The sequence below is a fragment of the Piliocolobus tephrosceles genome, chromosome 9, assembly GCF_002776525.5.
Source record: "Piliocolobus tephrosceles isolate RC106 chromosome 9, ASM277652v3, whole genome shotgun sequence".
Classification (NCBI taxonomy): Eukaryota; Metazoa; Chordata; class Mammalia; order Primates; family Cercopithecidae; genus Piliocolobus; species Piliocolobus tephrosceles.
The window spans coordinates 91,116,975-91,141,465 of NC_045442.1; the positions used below are offsets into that span (position 1 = coordinate 91,116,975).

Here is a 24,491-nt window from a genome sequence, read left to right on the forward strand (position 1 = left end):
ACCTCGTGATTCACCCACCTCGGCCTCCCAAAGTGCTGGGATTACAGGTGTGAGCCACCGCGCCCAGCCAAGAGGGAACACTTCTTAATACATTTAAAAAATTATTTTGATGCCAAAACCATACAGACAGTACAAAAATTATAAAACTACAGACCTATGCCTCCCATAAATTTTGTAGCAAAAATCTTTAACAAAATACTAGCAAATAGAAAAGAGTCATGTAAAAAGTATACACCATAACCAAGTGAGATTTACTTGAGTTATGCAAGCAAGGCTGGTTTGACATTCAGAAATCAATCAGTGTGATTAACCCACCATAGGCTAAAGAAGAAAAATTATGTAACATCAGTTAATATAGAGAAAGCATTTGACAAAATGCAATATCCATCCATGATAAAAACTCTCCATACTAGACATTGAGAGGATCTTCCTCAATTTGATAAATGAACATGCACAAAATATCTATAGCAAATATATTTGCTGGTAAGATGAATGCTTTCCCTGTAAAACTGGGAACAAGGCAAGGATGTTTGCTCTTGCCACTCTTACTCATTATAGTACTGTAACTTCTATCAAGCACAATGAAGCAGGAAAATGAAATAGAAGTCATACACATAGAGAAGAAATAAAACTGTTTATATTTACATATGACATGATTGTATATGTAGAATATAAGGAATCTTAGAAAATAAAAACTTCAGGCCAGGCACAGTGGGTCATGCCAGTAATCCCAGCACTTTGGGAGGCCGAGGTGGGTGGATCATCTGAGGTCAGGAGTTGAAGAGCAGCCTGACCAATATGAAGAAACCTTGTCTCTGTTAAAAATACAAAATTAGCTGGGTGTGGTGGTGCATACCTGTAATCCCAGCTACTCAAGAGGCAGGAGAATCGCTTGAACCTGGGAGGCGGAGGTTGCGGTGAGCTGAGATCATGCCATTGCACGCCAGCCTGGGCAACAGGAGCGAAACTCTGTCTCAAAAACAACAACAACAACAAAAAATGAAAACCTCCCAGAATGAATGAATGATTTCCAAAAAGTTTCAGGGTCCAAGATGAACACATATAATCAATTTCTCTCCACTAACAACGAACATATGGAAATCTAAATTAAAAACATAATACCACTTATTCCATAGGAAATTAAATACTTTGGTATAAATTGAACAAAATATGTGTAGGACTTTTGTGTCGAAAATTACAAAATGCTGATGAAAGAAATGAAAGAAATGGAGACACATAGTCTCTTGATAGGTTGGAAAACTCAACTTAGTAAGTATGCCATTTCTTTCCAAATTGATCTGTAGGTTTAATGGCATTCCTGTCAAGATTCCAGTAAGGTTTTTCTCAGCTTTAAATAAACTTATTCCAAAATTTTTATAAACAGTCAAAGTCATAAACAGTTGAAACAATTTTGAGAAAATTTTTCTCAAAAGTTTTGAGAAAAAGAATAGTAGGAATTACTGTATCCAGTGTTAAGGCTTATTACATTAGTCTCCCCTTTTCTGTGGTTTTCCTTTCTGCAGTTTCAGTTACCTGAGGCCAACTGTGGTTCAAAAATATTAAATAGGAAACTTCAGAAATAAATAATTCCTAAGTTTAAATTGCATACTACTGTGAGTAGCATGATGAAATTTTGCACTGTCCTGTCCCAGGACATGAGTCAACCCTGTGTCCAGCATACTCAGGCTGTATATGCTACCCATGAGTTAATTACTTAGTAACTGTCTTGATTATTTACTGTCACGATATGTGTTCAGGTAACCCTTATTTTACTTAATAATGGCCCTAAAGAGCAAGACTAGTGATGCTAGCATATTGTTACAACTTTCCTCTTTTATGATGTTGTTAATTTCTCCCTGTCCCTAATTTGTAAGTTAAACTTTATCATAGGTTGGTATATTTAGGAAAAAACACACAGTATTTATAGGGCTCAATACTATCTGAGGTTTCAGGCTTCCACTGGGTGTCTTGGAATGTATCCCCCTTGGATAAGGAGTGACTACTGTATGTATATATTAATGGCTATAATAATAAAGAGGACAGGATGTTGGTAGAATATACACATTAGTAGAACATACACATAAAACAATGGAAAATAATAGAAAACCTCAATATTGATTATGCTGTTATAGCCTACATGTTCACATCTCCCCAAAATTCATATGTTGGAGCCCTCACCCCCAGTGTGGTGGTGTTTGGAGATATGGAGCCCTTGGGAGGTAATTAGGGTTACAGTAGGTCATGAGGGTGGGGCCCTCAAGATGAGGTTAGTGCCTTATAGGAAGAGTAAGTGAGCTTGCTCACTCTCCATGTGCGTAGAGGAAAGGCGATGTGAACATACTGTGGCCATCTGTAAGCTGGGAAGAGGCCCTCACCAGGCCCTGGCCATACTGGCATCCTGATCTCAGACTTCCAGCATTCGGAACCGCGAGGAAATAAACTTCTGTTGTTTAAGCCACACAGTCTGTGGTATTTTGTTATGGCAGCCAAAGCTAAGACATTTGACAAACTGTTGACACAAATGCAAAAGAAATTCAGTCAGTTATTCAGCAAATGATGCTGGAGCATTTTAACATTATCTTGTTTTGTGTGTGGCAAAATATATGTAACATGAAATTTTCCATTTTAACAGGTTTTAAGTGGCATTGCGCTCACAATGTTGTATAGCCATTACCACAATTTCTAAAACATTTTCATTATTTCAAACAGAAACTCTATTGCCATTAAGCAGTAACTACTCATTCCCCCCTCCCACCAGTCTATGGTAACCTCTTATCTAGTTTGTCTCTGTGAGTTTTGACTGTTGTAAATATTTCATGTCAGTAGTGTGACAACATTTGGCCTTACATGTCTGCCTTATTTCACTTAGCATGATGCTTTCAGCTTTCATCTGTATTGTCTGTATTGTAACAAGTATCAAGACTTTCTTTTCTGGCTGTTTAATCCATTCATCTGTTGATGTACACTTGGGTCGTATACCTTTTGGCTGTTGTGAATAATGCTTCCGTGAACACTGGCATATCATCTGCTCAAGTTCCTGTTTTCAGTTCTTTTGGATATAAACCTAGGAGTAGAATTGTTTTATCGAAGTGTATTTCTTTTAGCATTTTGGGGTACCACTGAATTATTTTTAATGTGTGTGTATGTATATAGATAGATAGATAGATAGATAGATAGATAGATAGATATTTGTTTTTGAGACAGTCTTACCCTGTTGCCCAGGCTGGAGTGCAGTGGCGCGATCTCAGCTCACCACAACCTCCGCCTCTTGGGTTCAAGTGATTCTCCTGCCTCAGCTTCCCGAGTAGCTGGGACTACAGGCTCGTGCTGCGGTGTCTGGCTAATTTTTGTGGTTTTAGTAGAGATGGGGTTTCACCATGTTGGCCAGGCATGTCTTGAACACCTGACCTCAGGTGATCCACCCGCCTTGACCTCCCAAAGTGCTGGGATTACAGGCCTGAACCACTGCACCCGGCCTTACTTACTTTTTCTTTTGTTGTTCATGCATTTTATGTCATAGGTGAGAATCCATCAACAAAACCAAAGTTTTCCTTTAAACATTTTATTGTTTTAGCTCTTATATTCAGTTCATTTTTGTATATAGTCAAAGTAGGGATCTAACTTTATTTTCTAAGTTTATTTTCATGTGGAAATCCAGTTGACCCAGCATCATTTTTTGGTCATTTGTCATCATTCCAAGCAGAAACTCTATCGCCATTAAGCAGTAACTACTCATTCCCTCTTCCCACCAGTCTGTGGCAACCTCTAATCTGTTTTGTCTCTGTGCATATGACTGTTGTGAATATTTCATGTCGGTAACGTGACAATATTTGGCCTGCACCAACTGAAAGAAAAGGCTTTTCTTTCTCCCAGTGAATAGAATTGACACCCTTGTCAAAAATCAGTTGGCCACAGGTAGTGTATTTTTGGGCTGTCACTTGTATTCCATTTGTCTGTATGTCTATACCTATGCCATGACCACACTGTTTGGATTACTGTAGCTTTCTAATAAGTTGTGAAATTGGACATTTTGAGTCCTCTGACATTGTTCTTGTTTTTAAAAATCGTTTTGGCTATTCAGGGCCCTTGTAATTCCATGTTACTTTAAGGATCAGCTGTTTATTTTGGTAAAAATGCTGATGGAATTTTGATAGGGATTGTGTTAAATCTGTAGATCATTTTGAATGGTATTATCCTTTTAACAATACGACATCTCTCAAACTATGACCATGAGATACTGTTTCCTTTATTTATGCCCTCTTTAATATTTTTCATCAGTATTTCGTAGTTTTCAGTGTACAAGTCTTGCACTTTCTTGGTTAACTTTGTTTCTAGATAGTATTTTATTCTTTTAGATGGTGCTATAGATAGAATTGTTTTCTTAATTTTCTTTTCAGATTGTTCTTTGCATGTGTGTAGCAACACAACTGATTTTTGTGTGTTGATGTATCCTGCAGCTTTACAGAATTCATTCATTAGCTATAGTGTCTTTCTTGTAGATAGTAATCTATCTTTAGGATAATGTCACCTGTGAGTAGACATAGTTTTATATCTTCCTTTGCAGTGGATGCCTTTCTTTTTCTTGCTTGGCTGGAACTTCTACTGCAGTGTTAAATAATACTGGCAAAAGTGGGTATTTTTGTCTTCTTCCTGATGTTAAGAGGAAAGCTTTCTTTCATCAGTGAATATGATGTAAAGCTGTGAATTTTCCATAAATGTGCTTTACCATGTTGAAGAAGTTCTATTCTGTTTTGTGTTTTCTGAATGTATTTATCCTGAAAGGGGGTTGGATTTTGTCATCTGCCTTTCCTGCATCAACTGACATAATCATGTCCTTTTTTTACTTACTTTATTAACGAAGTGTATTACATTGATTTCCTTCCTTCCTTCCTTCCTTCCTTCCTTCCTTCCTTCCTTCCTTCCTTCCTTCCTTTCTTTCTTTTTTTTCATTGATTTTATTATGTTGAACCACACAAACATTTCCAGGATAAGTCCCCCTTGGTCACTTGGTCATGGTATATAATCTTCTTAATATACCATTAAATATATTTTACTGGTATGTGTGTGTGTGTGTGTGTAGCTTTGTATCTGTATTCATATGCATCATTCATTCATTCATTTATTCATTTGCATTTTTTTTTTTTTTATTTTTTTAAGAGACAGAGCCTCACTCTTGCCCGGGCTATAGTGCAGTGGCACAAGTATGGCTCACTGCAGCCTTAAACTCCCAGGCTCAAGTGATCCTCCCCATTTAGCCTCCTGAGGGTACTACAGCTGTATACCACCATGCCCACTATGCCCAGCTTTTTTTTTTTTTTTTTTTTTTTGTGGAAACAGGGTCTCACTATGTTGCTCATGCTGGTCTTGGACTCCTGGCATCAAGTGATCCACCTTGGCCTACCAAACCCCTGGGATTACAGGTACTATCCACCATGCCCAGCCTCAGTCTAAAACTATTAACTGTAAGAAGTGTCAGTTTCTCCCTTGCATTCTGTCAGTGTTTGCTTTACATGTTTCAGGATGCTGCTTGGTACATATATAGTTATAATTTTTATAGTTTACTGATGGAACGACCCTTTATTCATATATAGTATCTTTCTTTTTTTTTTTTTATTATACTTTAAGTTCTAGGGTACATGTGCATAACGTGCAGGTTTGTTACATATGTATACATGTGCCATGTTGGTGTGCTGCACCCATCAACTCGTCATAGTATCCTTCTTTATCTCTTGTAACAGCTTATGTCTTAATCTATTTTGGGTGAAATTAGTATAGCCACTCCAGTTCTCTTTTGGTGGCTGTTTTCATGGAATATCTTTTATCAGCCTTTCAGTTTTAATTTATTTGTGTCTTTGGATCTAAAGTCAGTTTGTTTTGGACAATGTGTAGTTAGATCATGTTTTTAAAAAATCTATTCTGAAGCTGGGTGGTTCACACCTGTAATCCCAGCAGTTTGGGAGGATCTCTTGAGCCCAGGAGTTGGAGACCAGCCTGGTCTACAAAGTGAGACTCCATTTCTACAAAAAAATAAAAATAAAAATAGTTGGGTGTGGTGGTATGCGCTTGTGGTTCCAGCTACTTGGGAGGCTGAGGCAGGAGGATCCCTTGAGCCCAGGAAGTCAAGGCTGCAGTGAGTCATGTTTGTGCCACTGCACTCCAGCCTAGGTGACAGAGCAAGACCCTGTCTAAAATAAATAAATAAATAAATACATACATACATACATACATAAATAAAATAAAAAATAAAATCCATCCCGCCAGCCTCTGCCTTCTGATTGATGAGTTCAGTCCATTTTCAATTAACGTAATCACCGACAATACTGCATTTTGTTTTCTGTATGTTGTATACCTTCTTTGGTCCCATATTCCCTTTATTACTGTCTTCTTTGTTTTTTGTTGATTTTTTTTTTTTTTTTCCCGAGACGAAAGTCTTGCTCTGTTGCCCAGGCCAGAGTGCAGTGACACGATCTTGGCTCACTGCAACCTCCTCCTCCTGGGTTCAAGTGATTCTCATGCCTCAGCCTCCCAAGTAGCTGGGACTACAGGTACATGCCACCACACCCACCTGATTTTTGTGTCTTTAGTGGAGATGGAGTTTTGCCATGTTGGCCAGGCTGGTCTTGAATTGCTGACCTCAAGTGATTCACCCGTCTCGGCCTTCCAAAGCACTGAGATTACAGGCCTGAGCCCACTGTTCCCGGCCTGATTTTTATAGTGAATCATTTTTATTCCCTTCTCATTTCCTTCTGTGTATACTTGGTAGTTAACCATGGGGATTACTTTCACATTCTAAATTCATGACAAACTAGTTTAAATTGATTCCCTTGTAACTTCCATAACATGTGAAAACTTTGCTTCTACCTAGCACCTTACTCATCCCCTTTATGTTGTTGTCACAGGTTACGTCTTTATACATTGTATGCTCATAATGTAAATTGATGTTTAGTTCTTATCCATTTATCTTTTAAGTCCCGCAGAAAGTAAAAAAATGGAGTTACAAAGCAAACATGCAATGACCCTGGCTTTTATATTTGTCTATATAGTTACCTTAATTGGAAATCTTTTTTTTTTCCTCCAGATTTGAGTCTAGTTTCTTTTTATTTCATCTTGAGAGACACCCTTTAGTGCCTGCTGTATAGCAAGCCTGGTAGTAACAAACTCAGCATTTGTTTTTCTGAGATTATCTTCATTTCTCTTTCATTTTGAAGGTCAGTTTTACCAGCTAGAGAATTCTCAGATGATAGTTTTTTCTTTCAGGAATTTATATGTGTCATCCGTCTGTCTTCAGGCCTTCAATTGATTTCTAAGGAGATATCAACTCCTAATATTAATGAGGATCTCTTGTAAAAATGCCACAAAACTTTCCCACCATTTGAAGTTGCCTTTTTCCTAATTTAGCATTTACTTGGTTACTGTAAACCTTTCATTGTTTTCCAGAGTTCAACAAGTTTGATTTTTATAGTTCTTGTTTTTTGGTGTTTCTGTGGGGAGACAATTTGGAGCTGTGTACTCCACCATTTGGTTATGTCACTCAACACTGTTAACTGAATGGACCTGTTGTCAGTTAATGAGAGCAGACAGAATGACAGCAACATGAGATATGCAAAGAAACAGGAACAATGTGATCCATGCACAGGACTAACAACAGGCAACACAGTAATATGGTTTCTGCCATTTAAGTTGGCAGAAAATGGGTTGTCTGGTGCAGATCAATGTATATTGTGTAATTTGAGGAAGAGCCAGTAAAATAATGAAAAATGAACAAAACCTTGGGAAACGGATATCATTAGTTGCACCAGCATATACAAATGGGAGTATCAATATGAGAGAACAGAAAGGGAAAGAAAAATTTTTTTAGGAATTCACAGAAACACCCACAATTGGTTGAAGAACACTAATATATTCATCCAAGAAGCTCAACAAACTCATAGGAGGATAAATGCAGAGAGACTTATACCCAGACGTGTCATAATGAAAGATGCTTTTATCATGCTCTTATTTAACCTGCCTTATAAAAGTGATAATACAAGTGCAGGTGAGGATTTAGAGGAACTGAATTGTTCATACATTTTTGATGGCATGTGAAATGCTCCAGTCATTCTAGAAAATAGTTTGTCAGTTCGATTTAAAACTAAAAACAGCATACATCTGTGGGGGCGTGCCCAAGATGGCCAAATAGGAACAGCTCCAGCCTCCAGCTCCCAGCGTGAGCGACACAGAAGATGGGCGATTTCTGCATTTTCAACTGAGGTACTGGGTTCATCTCACTGGGGCATGTTGGACTGTTGGCGCTGGTCCACGGGTGCAGCCCGACCAGTGAGAGCTGAAGCAGGGCGAGGCATCACCTCACCTAGGAAGCGCAAGGGGGAAGCAAATTCCTTTTCCTAGCCAAAGGAAATTGAAACACACAACACCTGGAAAATCAGGTAACTCCCACCCTAATACTGCGCTTTACTAAGGGTCTTAGCAAACGACACACCAGGAGATTATATCCCACACCTGGCCCAGCAAGTCCCACGCCCACGGAGCCTCCCTCATTGCTAGCACAGCAGTCTGAGATCTAACTGCAAGGTGGCAGCGAGGGTGGGGGAGGGACGCCCGCCTTTGCTGAGGCTTAAGTGGGTAAACAAAGCCACTGGGAAGCTCGAATTGGGTGGAGCCCACCACAACTCAAGGAGGCTGGCCTGCCTCTGTAGACTCCTTCTCTGGGGACAGGGCATAGCTAAACATAAAGCAGCAGAAACCTCGGCAGAGGTAAATGTCCCTGTCTGATAGGTTTGAAGAGATCAGTGGCTCTCCCAGCATGGAGTTTGAGATCTGAGAATGGACAGACTGCCTGCTCAAGTGGGTCCCTGACCCCTGAGTAGCCTAACTGGGAGACATCCCCCACTAGGTGCAGACTGACACCTCACACTTCACATGGCAGGGTACACCCCTGAGACGAAGCTTCCAGAGCAAGAATCAGACAGCAGCCTGAGGTGTCACAAAACATCTTCTTTTTTTTTCTTTCTGAGATGGAGTTTCGCTCTGTCACCCAGGCTGGAGTGCAGTGGTGCAATCTCAGCTCACTGCACCCTCTGCCTCATGGGTTCAAGCAGTTCTCTGCTTCAGCCTCCCGAGTACCTGGGATTACAGGTGCCCACCACCACGCCCAGCTAATTTTTGTATTTTTGGTAGAGACGGGGTTTCACCATCTTGGCCAGGCTGGACTTGAACTCCTGACCTCATGATCCACCCGCCTCGGCCTCCTGAAATGCTGGAAGTACAGGCGTGAGCCACTGCTCACGGCCTGATGTTGAACATCTTTTTATGCATTCATTGGCTATTTACGTGTCTCCTTTGTCGATTTCAAGCATTCACTTTATTTCATGACTTATAGAAAAATCGGGTAGATAGTAGAATTACCCAGTTCCTGCTCTTGTTGACATATTAGGATGGTACATTTGCAACAGCTGTTGAATCAACATGGATACATGATTATTGACTAAAGTCCATATTTTTATTTAGGGTCTGCTGATTTTTACTTAATGTCCTTCTTTGTTCCAGGATCCCTTCCAGGGCACCATATTTCATTTTAGTTGTCATGTCTCTTTAGACTCCTTTGGCTATGGTGGTTCCCAGACTTTCCTTGTTTTGGATGACCATGACAGTTTAGAGGAGTCCTGGTGAGGTATATATAAATCCTGTTTATTGGAATGTGTCTGATGTTTTTCTCAAGATGAGACTGGGATTATAGGTTTTGGGGAAAAAGGCCACAGTGGTAAAGTACCTTTTTTGTCACATTATATCAAGCATGCATACTGTCACCATGTTTTACAACTTTTGATGTTGGCCTTAAATGTCTTGGCAAACATAATGAGTTTGTCCACTATAAAGTTACATCTTTTTCCTATTTTTCATATTATACACATTGGAACAATGTTACTCTGCACAACTCACGTGTCAGAAGTGAAGATTTATGAATTTTGTTGCTGTTGTTTTTTAGAGCACTTTCTTTCTGTCACTACAAGATGGTCCAGTCTCATCTTGTGTATTTCCTTTCTGAAACCAGCCATCATTTCTTCAGGTAATCCTGGTTCCTTTTATTTGAGAATGATATTAGAAACCAAGATAGGGGCTAAGGGTGTGCTTGCAGCAGTAGGGTGTGGCCATCTCAGCTGACAGAACAGGGAAATATACATGTGTATAAACCATGTAATATACTTGTAAATAGTTCTACATGTAACCATCTGTATCTCTCTTAAGCTAAACATGTGTTTATACTTATACCTTCAACTCTTCATTACCATATGGATCATTCTAGCTTTCTTCCATTGCTTCCCTGTAAATTACCATACCCAACAGTAAGAAATCTGGCTCTAACCATCCATCATCCGTTTACTTTCTTGTTTTTTTTTTTTTCTGAGACGGAGTCTTGCTCTGTCACCCAGGTTGCAGTGCAGTGGCGTGATCTCAGCTCATGGCAACCTCCGCCTCCTGGATTCAAGTATTTCTCCTGCTTCTGCTTCCCAAGTAGCTGGGGCTACAGGTGCGTACCATAACGCTCAGCCAATTTTTGTGTTTTTAGAAGAGATGGAGTTTCGCCATGTTGGACAGGCTGGTCTTGAACTCCTGATCTTAGGTGATCCACCTGCCTCGGCCTCCCAAAGTGCTAGGATTAAAGGTGTGAGCCACTGCGCCTGGCCTTCCATTTACTTTCATTATTCTTTTCCTGTATACATGCATGGCACTGTCAGAATTATTAACCATGCCCATGTGGAAAATAGTTTTATAATGTTATCAACTAAAATACAGTACTTATGTGCAGATTTTCCTTTAGTCTCACAGACTTCTGTCTCTTTCCAAAGTAATTAAGGTTAGGATTTCCTCCTGCATTGAAGGGGGTCCTTCATTGATGCTGTTTTTTGCATTTGTAATGCAACTAGATGGTTTTGGTACAGGATGGCTTTATTACTGGCTCCTCCTGAACCCATGACTTCGGTGAAATGGGTAATTCCTTGAAATTCAGAGATTACCAAGAGTTACACAGAAGAAATAAGCCATTCAAACAGATCAATATCAGTTAAAGAAATAGAATCCATAAAGCTTTCCTAAAAGAAAAGAAAAAGAAAGAAAGAAAGAAAATAAATTATCAGACTTTCTTGGTTTCATTGGTGATTTCTGTGCAACATTTAAGGAAGAAATATACCAGTTCTCTACAGTGTCTTTCAGAAAAGAGATGCAAAGGGAACCTTCCTAACACTTTTTTAAAAGGCTGTTTTTTCTCTAATCCTAAAAACATATGAAGACCTTGCAAAGAAGAAAAACTCACACTAATATTCCTCATGAATATAGATGCAAAAATCCAAATAGAATCCAACATTGCATGAAAATAATTAGATGCCATGACCACTCAAGGCTGGTCAGAGTTTGAAAAGCAATTAATGTGGCCGGGTGTGTGTGTTGGCTTATGCCTGTAATCCCAGCACTTTGGGATGCTGATGCAGATGGATCACCTGAGGTCAGGAGTTCGAGACCAGCCTGGCCAATGTGGTAAAACCCTGTCTCTACTAAAAATACTAAATAAGCTGGGTGTGGTGGAGCGTGCCTGTAATCCCAGCTCCTGAAGGCTGAGGCAGGAGAATCGCTTACAACCTGGAATGCGGAGGTTGCAGTGAGCTGAGATTGCGCCATTGCACTTCAGCCTGGGTGACAGAGCAAGACTCTGTCTCAGAAAGAAAAAAAAAAAAAAATCAATGTCTGTAACCCGCCACATCAACAGGCTACAGAAGAATACTATATCATGTCAATTGATGGACAAAAAGCATTTAATAAAATCCAACACCCATTCATGATAAAACTGAACAAACTAAGAATAGAGAGGAACTTCCTCAACTTGATTACAAAAATCTACAAGAAGCCTACTGCTAAGATCATACTGAGTGGTGAGACACTGGATACTTTCTCCCTCAGATAAGGAAACAGGATGTCCTGTCTCTTCACTCTTACTCTGCATCTCATTGGAAATTGTGGGTAATGCCATAAGACAACAAAATAAGAGGCATACAGATGGGAAAAGAAGAAATAAAACTTTCTTTGTTCATACAGGCATGATTGCCTAAGGAGAAAATTCTAAAGAACTCCCAAAACTATTAAGTATTTGTAGCAAAGTTGGAGGATAGAAGCTTAAATAGAATAATGAATTCGTTTTTTCATTATGTAGTTGTGTTATTTGTCCTTTTATTGTTGAGTTGTAAGAGTTTTTTACATATTCTGTGTAGCAGTCCCTAATTACGTGTATTATTAGCCAATATTTTTCTCCCATTTGTGGGTTGTCATTTTATTGTCTTTACTTTGTACTTGGTAGCAAAAGAGTTTTTCATTCTATGAAGTCTAATTTGTTTTTTCTTTTGTTGCTGGTATTTTTGGTACTTTATCTAAAAGGGCTTTGTCTATCTCCAGGGCATGAAGATCCACTCTTGTATTTTCTTTAAGTAATGGCTTTTAAATGTAGACCTGTGATCCATTTTCAATTAGTTTTTGTATATGGTGTGAGGAAAGGAATAATTTTGATTGCTTTGCATACAGATATTCAGTTGTCTCAGCATCGTTTCTTGAAAAGGTGATTTTTCTTTTTTCTTTTCTTTTTTTTTAAGAGGGAGTCTCACTCTGTCACCCAGGCTGGAGGGCAGTAGTGCGATCTTGGCTCACTGCAACCTCTGCCCCCTGGGTTCAAGCTAGTCTCCTGCCTAAGCCTCCCAAGTAGCTGGGATTACAGGCATGCACCACCACACTCAGCTACCTTTTTTGTATTTTTAATAGAGACGAGGTTTCATCATATTGGCCAGGCTGGTCTTGAACTCCTGACCTTGTGATCTGCCTGCCTCAACCTCCCAAAGTGCTAGGATTACAGGCGTGAGCTACTGCACCCAGCTGAAAAGGTGGTTTTTCAACATTAAATTGTCTTGGCATCATTGTTGAAAATTAACTGAACATAATATATAGTAGTGTTTATTTGTGAACTCTCAATTTTATTTCATATGTTTACCTCTATGCCAGTATCATACCATCTTGATTATTACAATTTTGTAGCACATTTTCAAATTGAGACATGTATGTCTTCTAACTTTCTACTTCTTTTTTTAAGATTGTTTTGATTATATTCAGTTCCCTAAATTTCCACATGAAATTTTAGACCAGCTTATTAGTTTCTTCAAAAAGGCAGATGGGATTTTGGTAGGGATTGTGTTGAATTTAGATATTAATTTGGCAGTTATTGCCATCTTAACCGTATGAATGCTATTCAGTGCCTTTCCATTTATTTAGGCTGTCTTTAATTTCTTCCATCATTGTTTTGTGGTTTTCAGACTATAAGCTCTGTATTTCCTGAAAGTTATAAGTATTTTGTTCTTTTTGATGCTATTGTAAATGGAATTTATTTGTTTATTTGAGACACAGTTTTGCTCTTAACTGCCCAGGGTGGAGTGCAATGGTGCGATCTTGGCTCACTGCAACCTCTGCTTCTGGGATTCAAGTGATACTGCTCTCTCATCCTCTCAAGTAGCTGGGACTATAGGCACATGCCACCACGACTGGCTAACTTTTTTGTATTTTTAGTAGAGACTGGGTTTCACCATGTTGTCCAGGCTGATCTCAACCTCCTGACATCAGGTGATCCACCCACCTCGGCATCCCAAAGTGCTGGGATTACAAGTTTGAGCCATTGTGCCTGGTTGGAATTCTTTTTAAATTTTCATTTATGATTGTTTGTTGTTAGTGAACTTGCACCCTGCAACATTGTTGAACTCTTTTATTAGTTTTAATAGTGTTTTAGCAGATTCTTTAAGATTTTCTATATGCATGAGCAGTCAACTGCAAATATAGTTTCACTTTTTTTTTTAATGTGAATTCCCCTTCCCCTTGCTTTTCTTGTCTAGAATCTCCTGTGTGATGTGTAACCAGCAAGAGGACATTCTTGTCTTCTTTTTGTTCTTAGAGTAAAATCATTGTACCTTTCTTTATTTAGTGTGATGTTAGTGGTGGACTTTTTTAGATGCCTTTAATCAGGCTGAAGAAGTTTAACTCTTTTCCTGGTTTGCTGATTGTTTTTATAGAGAAGATGGGCATTGGATTGTGTTAAATACTTTTTCTTTATATACTTATAGAGATGATCACGTGGTTATTTCTTTTCTACTTAACGTGGTGTATTAATTGATTTTCAAATGATAAACCAAACTTGGATTACTAGGATAAATCCCACTTGATCATTGTATGTAATCCTTTGTATATACTACTGGATGAAATTTGCTAGTATTTTGTTGAGGATTTGTAGGTCGTGACTCATGGATCTGTAGTTTTTTTCATGTCTGATTTTGGTACCAGGGTAGTATTGGGATCAAAGAATGAACTGGCAAGTGTTTCTTATTTTTCTGGAGTTTTTGAGTCATTGATAATTCTTTTTAAATGTTTGATAAAATTCTCCAGTGAACACATACGGACCTGGGTCTTGTTTTTGTTTTTGTAATGGGAAGTTTTCTTGTCTGTTTTTTGTCTTTTTTGAGACAGGGCCTCACTATATTTCCCAGGCTGGAGTGCAGTGGTGCCTCACTGTATTGCCCAGGCTGGAGTGCAGTGGTGCAGTCATGGCTCACTGCAGCCTAACTTTCCAGGCTCAGGCAATTTTCCCACCTCAGCCTCCCAAGTAGCTGGGAATACAGGCGTATGCCACCACACCCAGCTAATTTTTTGTATTTTTTTTTTTGTAGAGATGGGGTTTCACCATGTTGTCTGGGCTGGTCTCAAACTCCTGAGTTGAAGTGATCTGCCTGCCTTGGCCTCCCAAAGTGGTAGGATTACATGCATGAGCCACTGCATCCCACCTGTAATGGGGAGTTTTAAATTTACAACTTCAATCTTTTTACTTGTATAGGTCTTTTCAGATTTTTCTTTTTCTTGTTGAGTTGGTTTTAGTTGTTTTTGTTTTATGGATTTTTCCATTTTGTTGAAGTTAAATAATTTGTTGGCATACATTGTTCATGACATTCTTTGTAATTATTTTTTTATTTCTGTAAGAGTACTAGTAATACATCTTTAATCTCTACATTTGGTAATTTGAATATTCTCTTTTTTTTTTTTTCAATGTCAATCTAGTTAGAGGTTTGTATATTTTGTTGATATTTTCCAGGAATGAGCTATTGTTTTTCTGTTCTCTAGTTCATTAATTTTTCTCTATAATCTTTCTGCTTTCCTGCCTTCTGCTTGCTTTGGGTTTATATTGCTGCTCCTGTCCAAGTGTTTTAAAGTGGAAAATTAGTTTATTGATTTGAGATCTTTTTTAATATGGTTATTACAACTACAAATGTCTCTCTAAGGATTGCTTTATCTGTGTTCCATAAGTTTGAGTATGTCTTCATTTTTATCTCAAAGCATTTTTTTCTGATTTCCCTTCTTATTGCTTCTTTGCCTTTTTTTTTTTTTTTTAACTTTGGAATGTGTTATATCATTTGTGCATTCTCAAAATTCCTTTGTCTTACTGATTTGTAATTTCCACTGTGGTCAGAGAATCGTTTTAAATTTATTCTGGGGAATGTTTCATGTGTACTTTTGAAGAATACCTATTCCACTGTTTTCGAGTGGAATGTTTTCACTGTTTTCAAGTGGAATGTTCTGTCCATATCTCTTAGATCTGGTTGCTTTAGAATGTCATCTATATCTTCTGTTTCCATGTTTACATTGTGCCCAGTTGTCCTAACCATTATTGAAAATGGGATATTACAGTTTGCAGTAAGTATTGTAAACTTGTATATTTTTTATTTTAATTCTGTCAGTTTTTGCTAGACATACTTTGAGGCTCTGTTAGTAGTACATATGCTTAGAATTGTTATATCTTCCTTATTGATTGACCCTTTTATTGTTATATTAATAAAATTCCTGTGTTTATCCTTGGTAAAATTTTTGTATTAAAGTGTATTTTATGTGATATTGCTATAGCTACTCCAGCCTTAAGCTGTCATGTGCCGGATCTGTCTTTTTCTGTTTTCAAATTTTCAACCTGTTTGTATCTATCTCTTATAGACAACAGATGTTTGGATTTTCACACTTTCGACAACCTGAGAATTGTTACTTTTTGACTGGATTTTCAAATCATTCCCTTTTTCCTGTTGTTATTGCTATACAGATGGTTCCTGACTTACAGTGGTTTGACTTATGATTTTTTTAATGTTTCAAGTTGAAAAATTTAACTTTTTTTTATTGGGTTTATTGGGTTGAAACCCCTTTGTATGTTCAGGATTTATAAAGGTTCAACTGACTATTTTTTCTGACTTTACTGGAATGTATTCCCATTTTAAGTGGAAAAACAGTATTTTCAACTAATTTGACTATTATCAGGATGTAACTTGATCTTAAGTCAAGAAGCATCTGTGGTTGGATTTACCTCTGCCATTTTTGTTTTTGGTCTCCTGCTTTTTTGGTGCTCTATTCCTTTTACTTCTGCTTTCTTTTACATGACATGAATGTATTTTATTTTATTATTTTTATAGGTTTTGAGGGTAGAATTGTGGTTTTGTTACCCAGACGTAGTGCATAGAGGTGAAGTCTGGGCTTTTAGTGTGGCCATCAGCAGAATAATATACATTGTACCCATCAAGTAATTTCTTATCCTTCACCCTCCTCCTCACCCCTCCAAGTCTCCATTGTCTCTCATTCTACTATGTTATGTGTGCCCAATATGAAATGAATATGTTTTAGTATAACATTTTTTTAAAATTACTATGTCCCTTTGAAAATTTATTTACTTAGTGGTTGCTCTAGAACTTACCTAATAAGTCTTACCTTATCAAAATCTACTTCAGATTTCTACTCCTTAACTCTAGCAAAATACAGAAACATTACTTGTATATAGCTCTATTTCCTCTTCTCCATTTGTTATTTTTATATGTATTACATATATATTTAAAACCTAACAATACATTGTTATACAGGCTGAGCATCCCAAATCCGAAAATCTCAAATGCTCCAAAATCTGAAACTGAGTGCCAACATGCTCAAAATGCTCAAAGGAAATGCTTGTTGGAGTAATTCAGGTTTTAGATTTCTGGATTTGGGAAGCTCAACCAGTAAGTATAATGTAAACATTCCAAAATTTGGAAAAAATCTGAAGTCAGAAACACTTTTGATGACAAACATTTCAGGTAAGGGATACTCAATCTGTAATTGTTACTATATGTCATTTGATGTCTTTTTTTTTTTTTTTTTTTAAAGTTCTGTGATACATGTGCAGAAAGTGGGGGTTTGTTATATAGGTATATGTGTGCCATGGTGGTTGATCCATCCTAAGTTTCCTCCCCTCGCCCCCAACCCCTCAACAGGCCCTAGTGTGTGTTGTTCTCTTCCCTGTGTTCATGTGTTGATGCCTTTTAAAGAAGCTGAAAGATAGGAAGTATCTATTCATAGAGTTTGTTATACTAACCTTCTTATTCATCATTTCTGCTTCAATTTATTTGTTCGTGTGGATTCAGAGTTACTATCTAGTGTAATTTACTTACTCCAGCACAGATTTGTTCCTCTGTCTTTTTTTTTGCCCCCGAGATGGAGTCTCACTTTGTTGTCCAGGCTGGAGTGCAGTGGCACGATCTGGGCTCAGTGTAACCTCCAGCCTCCTAGGTTCAAGCAATTCTCCTGTCTCAGCCTCCCGAGTAGCTGGGATTACAGGCATACACCACCACACCCAGATAATTTTTGTGTTTTTAGTAGAGACGGGGTTTTGCCATGTTAGCCAGGCTGGTCTCAAACTGCTGACCACAGGTAATCTGCCTACCTTGGCCTCCCAAAGTGCTGGGATTACAGGCGTGAGCCACCACACCCAGCCACTCTATTTTTTTGCTTTATTCTTTTTTTTTTTTTTTTTTTTTGCTTTATTATTTGTTTACTTGTTTATCAGTATATTTATTTTTTTGAAACAGGGTCTCTGAGTCATTGAGGCTGGAGTGCAGTGGTAGGATCGCACCTCATTGCAGCCTCAACCTCCTGGACTCAAACAATACTCCCACCTCAGCCTCCTGAGTAGCTGAGACTATAGGTGTACACCACTATGCCCAGCTGCTTAAACAAAATTTTTTTTTAGAGATGGGGTCTCAGTGTGTTGCCTAAGCTGATCTTGAACTCCTAGGCTTAAGTGATTCTCCTGCTTCAGCCTCCCAAAGTGTTGGTATTACTGGCGTGAGCCACCGTGCCTGGCCTGCCTTATTTGTTAAATATATTGCTTTTCTATATGTTATAGGTTCAACAATACAGTTATAAACATTGACTTATACATATTTGCATATTAAATTGGGTAGGAAAAGAAAGGAGAGAAAATGTGCCTTTTTTACTCTCTCGTATCACTGCCTTTTCCCACAATAATTGTGGATTTGAACTAGTGTTTGGAATCTCTTGTTTTCACCCTAAAGAACTTCTTTTCTTTCTTTTATGGTTAGTCTACTGGCAATGGATTCTCAAGTTTTTTTGGTTTCTATTTGTTTTTTAATTTGAGGATTTTTAATTTTCACCCTCTGTTTTGCAAATAGTTCTGCTATTTTAGGTGACCGGTGATTTAAAAAATTTTTTTTTCAGTACGCTGAATATGTCACCCTGCCTCCTCCTCGCCTCTACTGTCTCTGATGAGAAGCCATATGTTAATCTTAGGACATTCCCTTGCATGTGAGGAATTATATTTCTCTTGATGCTTTTAAGATTTTCTCTTCATCAACAGATTTGCAAGTTTTTAGCCTCTTTTTTTTTTTTTTAATGGAACACTTCATGAACTTGCATGTCATTCTTGTGTAGCTACTGTGCTAATCTTCTTGGTATTGTCCCAGTTTTAGTATATGTGTTGCAAAGTGAGCATAGCCATTCATTTGTTTGAATATTTTTTCTGCTGCTTGATATTTCTCCACTTGTTCTGGTACTTCTGTTATGAATATATTGGTGTAGTTAATGGTGTTCCTCATTTTTTTGAGGGTTTCTTCATTTTTCATCACTCTTATTTCTCTCTGTTCTTTACTCATTATTTTGCCAGCTACAACCTTTCTTTTCTTTTCTTTTTTTTTTTTTTTTTAGATGGAGTTTCGCTCTTGTTGCCCAGGCTGGAGTGCAATGGCACTATCTCGGCTCACTGCAACCTCTGCCTCCCGGGTTCAAGTGATTCTCTTGCCTCAGCCTCCAGAGTAGCTGGGATTACAGATGCGTGCACTACCACGCTCAGCTAATTTTTTTGTATTTTTAGTAGAGACGGGGTTTCACCGTGTTGGTCATGCTGGTCTTGAACTCCTGACCTTAGGTGATTCGCCTCCCTTGGCCTCCCAAAGTGCTGGGATTTCGGGCATGAGCCACCCTACCCAGCCCAATCTTTTGTTGAGTCATTCAAGTGAGTTTTCCATTGCATTTATAATTTTTGAATCCAGAATTTTCATTGTATTCTTTTCTGTCTTCTTACTGATATTTTTCTGTTTGATGAGGTGTCATCATACTTCCCTTTTCTAAGTAGTGTTTCCTTATGAACGTATTTATTTTTATTTTTTATTTTGATACAGTCTCACTCTGTCACCCAGGCTGGAGTTCAGAGGCATGATCTCAGTTCACTGCAACCTCCGCCTCCCAAGTTCAAGCCATTCTCTTGCTTCAACTTCCAGAGTAGCTGGGATTACAAGTGCCTGCCATCATGCTCAGCTAATTTTTGTGTTTTCAGTAGAGACGGGGCTTCACCATGCTGGCCAGGTTGGTCTTGAACTCCTGACCTCAGGTGATCCATCTGCCTCGACATCCCAAAGTACTGGGATTACGGGTGTGAGCCACCGTGCCCAGTATGAACATATTTATAATATCTGCTTTGAGGTCAGCTAAGTCTGATATCTGGATCTTCCCAAGGGCAGTTGCTGTAGCCTGCTGTTTTTCCTGTATATAGGTGACAGTCTCCTGTTTCTTTGTATGTCTTATAATTTTTTAATTGAAGAGTAGACATTTTAGAGAATACTTTGTGCTTTCTTTAGATACTGGTTCCTCTGTTCTCTCTAGGCTTGTTGTTTCTTATTTAGGTGACTTGACTGTACTATTTGAGAGAAGCTTTTTCACTCCCATTGAGTTCTCACTGATGTTGCTTGTCAGGGGGCTCCGCCTTGGAAATGCACACTGTCTTTAGGATGGCAGTGGTGTTAATAGTGCTGTCTTTGAATGTCTCTTTCTGTGATTGCTGTGTTAGCCTGTCTGCCTCTGTTGGTGTTACACTTTGCTGATAGCCACTACTGATTGTTGATGTGTTGCTCTATTGTTTTCAACACTGTCCTGGACCATATGTTGCTCTTAGATTGCTCTTGTTAAATTTGGGTTCCTTCTAGAGGGTTGCCTTTGAGGCTTTGAGTTTCCTTTTTATGTTGCCATTCTGAAAGTCACCTCCTAGAAAATATAAATTTAAAAATCATTACTATAGAAAACCTGTGTATGTATTTGTATGAGCGTTTCTGGTAGACAAGAACACATCTAATTGCCCTGGATGTCTCTTCTTAGCCATCTCTTTCCCTTGCTCTCTCCAGTAAACTTTCATTTGGTCTGTGGTTTAGCTTGTTGCTGTCATAGAACTAACACCCTCTTCTTAATTGGTTATCATTGAATTTCCATTCTTTTTGAGGGTGACCTCAGGCTTGCACTCACCCACACTCTGTTCTGAACAAAGTGAGTTTTCTGGAGGAGAGTTTTGGAACTCTCTGTCCTTATAGCTGGCCCTAGGTGAGAGTCCTGCTCCATTATTCTGGATCTGGAGGCTACAGCAGTGTTTTGCATTTCTTTGGGTGGGTGATACTGTGCTTTATGATCAAAGATCTGGGTTGGGGCAGTAGTCTCTGGTCTTCTTGGTTTATTTTGGAATCTGTTCTCAATGAGCTAGGTGGGCATTGTACTCTACTATTCTCAGACTGCCATGACTGGGCTGGATATTTTAATTGGGGTGGTAGAGGAAGCTGGCTTAAGGCCTTTTGGCAATTCTTTCCTAGAACTTGAAGCTAAGGGGGTTGAGGAGTGCTGGTGGCTTGCAGAAGATAGATGCACACACAGAGAGGTCTGGAGATCTGTAAAGGGGCCTCCATGAATGTTCAGCAAAGTATTAATCAGCTCATGTATGTGAGGAAATGAGTGAAATAAGTTTTGAAAAGAATCAAAGTACATAGTACTCACATAGGGCCTGGAAAAAGACTGATCCTGCCAGCCAGAGTGGAAAAATTTGTAATTCAGGGTACTGGGTAGAGTGTTTAGAAAGGTCTTTTCTCTGTGGTGAGGAGTAATGTGCCCCAACCTGAGCATTCCTCCAGATTTGCCTAACAAACAATAAAAGCAAGACCTGAAAGTATCACATTGTTTCCAAGTGACTTAGTGTATCCTAGAACAAAGCACAAAAATACTTATAGGAAGTCAAAAGTACCCAGCATCCAACCAAGTAAAACTCTCAGTCTCCCATCCATTGAAATATTACCAGACTTACAGACATATGGGAAAACATGAGCTTTCTCAAAGAGACTAACCAGAAAATTGAAGTGGACTCAGAATTGCCATAGATAGTAGAATTAACTGACAAGTTCTTTGAAAACAGTATTAAAATTGGGTTCTATATGTTCTAAAACTTAAGTAGAGACACGAAAGATTAAAAAAAAAGAAAAAAACCCACACCAAAATTCAGTATAATAGAAAAGATAGAAATCAGATTTCTTTTTTTTTTTTTTTTTGAGACGGAGTCTCGCTCTGTCACCCAGGCTGGAGGGCAGTGGCCGGATCTCAGCTCACTGCAAGCTCCGCCTCCCGGGCTTACGCCATTCTCCTGCCTCAGCCTCCCGAGTAGCTGGGACTACAGGCGCCCGCCACGTCGCCCGGCTAGTTTTTTGTATTTTTTAGTAGAGACAGGGTTTCACTGTGTTAGCCAGGATGGTCTCGATCTCCTGACCTCATGATCCACCCGTCTCGGCCTCCCAAAGTGCTGGGATTACAGGCTTGAGCCACCGCGCCCGGCCAGAAATCAGATTTCTAGAAATGAAAACTGTAATGCTTGAGATGAAAAATACATGGCCAGCCATTGGTGTCTCACATCTGTGATCCCTGCACTTTGGGAGGCCAAGGTAGGTGGATCTCCTGAGCTCAGGAGTTTGAGACCAGTCTGGGCAACATGGTGAAACCTCATCTGTAGCAAAAATGCAACAACAAAAAAATTAGCTGGGTGTGTTGGTGCATGCCTGTAGTCCTAGCTACTTGGGAGGCTGAGGTGGGAGGATCACTTGAGCCTGGGAGGTGGATGTTTCAGTGAGCCGAGATTGCCCCTCTGCACTGCCCCTGGGTGACGGAGTGAGACCCTATCTCCTCTCCCGCCCCGAAAAAACACATAGGGCAAGAACTGATGGCAGTTTAAACATTGCAGAAGAAAAAGATGAGCGAACTTAAACACATAGTAATAGAAGCCATCCAAATAAAACAGAGAAAAAGCATATTTGAAAAATAAGCAAGACCTTGGGCTGAGTGCGGTGACTCACGCCTGTAATCCCAGCACTTTGGGAGGCCAAGGCAGGTGGGTCACGAGGTCAAGAGATCGAGACTATCTTGGCCAACATGGTGAAACCCTGTCTCTGCTAAAAATACAAAATTAGCCGGGCATGGTGGCAGGCGCCTGTAGTCCCAGCTACTCGGGAGGCTGAGGCAGGAGAATCACTTGAACATGGGAGGCAGAGGTTACAGCGAGCTGAGATGGCACCACTGCCCTCTAGCCTGGCGACAGAGTGAGACTGTGTCTCAAAAAAAGAAAAAAAAAAACAAGCCCCTGTGAGCTTTAGGGGAACTTCCAGTAGTCTCTAACACACATGGAATTGGAGTCTGTAAAAGGAAAGTGGGAAAAGAACAGAAAACATTATTTTGAGAATGATGAAAAATTTTCCAAATGTAATGGGAACCTACTGATCATCAAACCCTGAGCACAAGAGGCATGAAGAAAACTACACCAAGCCTCATGAATCATAACCAGAATGCTCTAAATCAGTGTTAAAATGAAATCCTCAAAGCAGCCAGAGATAAAGGACATGTTTTATGGAGGAACAAAGGTAAGGGTGATAACAGATTTCTCCTTAAATGAGGCAACAGAGAAAATAGTAGAACATTATTTTTAGTTTTAAAAGCAAAAGAATTTAATGTAGAGTTGTATACGCCGTAAAAAGAAACAGTGAAGAAATAAGGACGTTCCAGATAAATAAAGCTGAAAGATTTCCTCTCTAGCAGACCTGCACTACAAGAGGTGTTCTGATGTCTGATGGAAATCTGGATCTACCTAGGGGGATGAAGGACAGGAAATGTTGACTACTTGGGTATGTATACAAGATATTTTTCTTTATGTAAATCTAAAAAGGATACTGACTTTTTACAAAAATAACATCAAATGTATTATGGGGTTTATAACATATGTTTAAAATATATGACAATCATAGCCTAAAAAGGCTATGAAAAAGAAGTTAAGTATATACTATTAGAAGATCCATGTATGTACTATTACTGAAAAGTACACTGATTAAAGCTTTTATAAACATTGATGATCACAGAAAATATAAATGGTCTAAGACACCCCGTTTAAAGGCAGAGATTTCTGGATAAGATAAATAAAAATAAGATCCAATCATGCTGCCTATGAAGGAAACATGTTAGATTCAAAGACAAATAGATAAAAAGAATGGGAAAATCTGACAGCCCGATGAAGTAGCTTTCAGAACCAGGAATACCGGTGATGAAGATTTTTTTCATATTGATAGAGATCAGTTCATCAAGAGGATTTAACAATCCTCAACTTTAGGTTAATAACAGATTTACAAAATATTTGAGGCAAAATCTGATAGACCTGGAAGGATAAATAGATCCACAGTTATAATCAGAGGTTTTAGCATCCTTTTAATAATTGATAAAACAGGAAATGGAAAAGGAGCAAAGGTATAATAGACTTAACCCTAAATAACTTCATTGACGTTTATAAAATATTCTTCTGCACCCTCCTCCCCACATAAAACAGTGGAATATACATTCTTTTCAAGGACAGATGAATGAATATATTAACAAAGGTAAATCACATTCTTGATTATAAAGCAAATCTTAATAAATGCAAAAGGATTGAAGTCGTATATTTTCTCCCACGATAAGGGCTTTAAGTTTAGTTAAATTAAAAATCAATAACAGAAGTATCTATAAAATCCCTAATAGTTGGAAACTGAATATGCTTCTACATAATTGATGCTTCAAAGAAGAGTTTAAAGGCGGAATTAGGAAGTATTTTGAACTTTGGGTTAATGAAAACAGAATTTATGGGAAATTTACATATAGGAAATTTAAATATAGGAAATATAAAATACATATAATACTCATTGATTTCATTGTTTTCCATTTTGATCCTTACTCCTTTTTTCTACTTGCTTTTGGGTTTAATTTGCTTTTTTCTAGCTTTTTAAGGTGGAAGCACCTGAAGTCAT

General features: G+C 38.6%; 1 protein-coding gene and 1 non-coding gene across 6 annotated transcripts in view; one reads left to right on the forward strand and one right to left on the reverse strand.

The window, feature by feature from the left end:
* Positions 1 to 23,839, forward strand: part of LOC111523522 (zinc finger protein 33B-like) — a 36,030-nt gene extending 12,191 nt beyond the window's left edge. The window contains exons 5-6 of one of the 5 annotated variants that reach the window (XM_026446760.1): positions 9,986 to 10,066; positions 10,431 to 10,464. In XM_026446760.1, coding sequence (XP_026302545.1) covers positions 9,986 to 10,066; positions 10,431 to 10,450 — 101 coding nt within the window. In that variant the 3' untranslated portion in view covers positions 10,451 to 10,464. Of the gene's footprint in view, positions 1 to 9,985; positions 10,363 to 10,430; positions 10,465 to 16,053; positions 16,125 to 23,256 lie in introns of those variants that run through there. The other 4 variants (XM_026446762.2, XM_026446763.2, XM_026446761.1 and 1 more) reach the window with 4 other exon arrangements.
* Positions 18,760 to 18,865, reverse strand: LOC111523532. The gene has a single exon (XR_002725558.1). It is a non-coding gene; the product is annotated as a U6 spliceosomal RNA (small nuclear RNA).
* Positions 23,840 to 24,491: the final 652 nt, after the last annotated feature.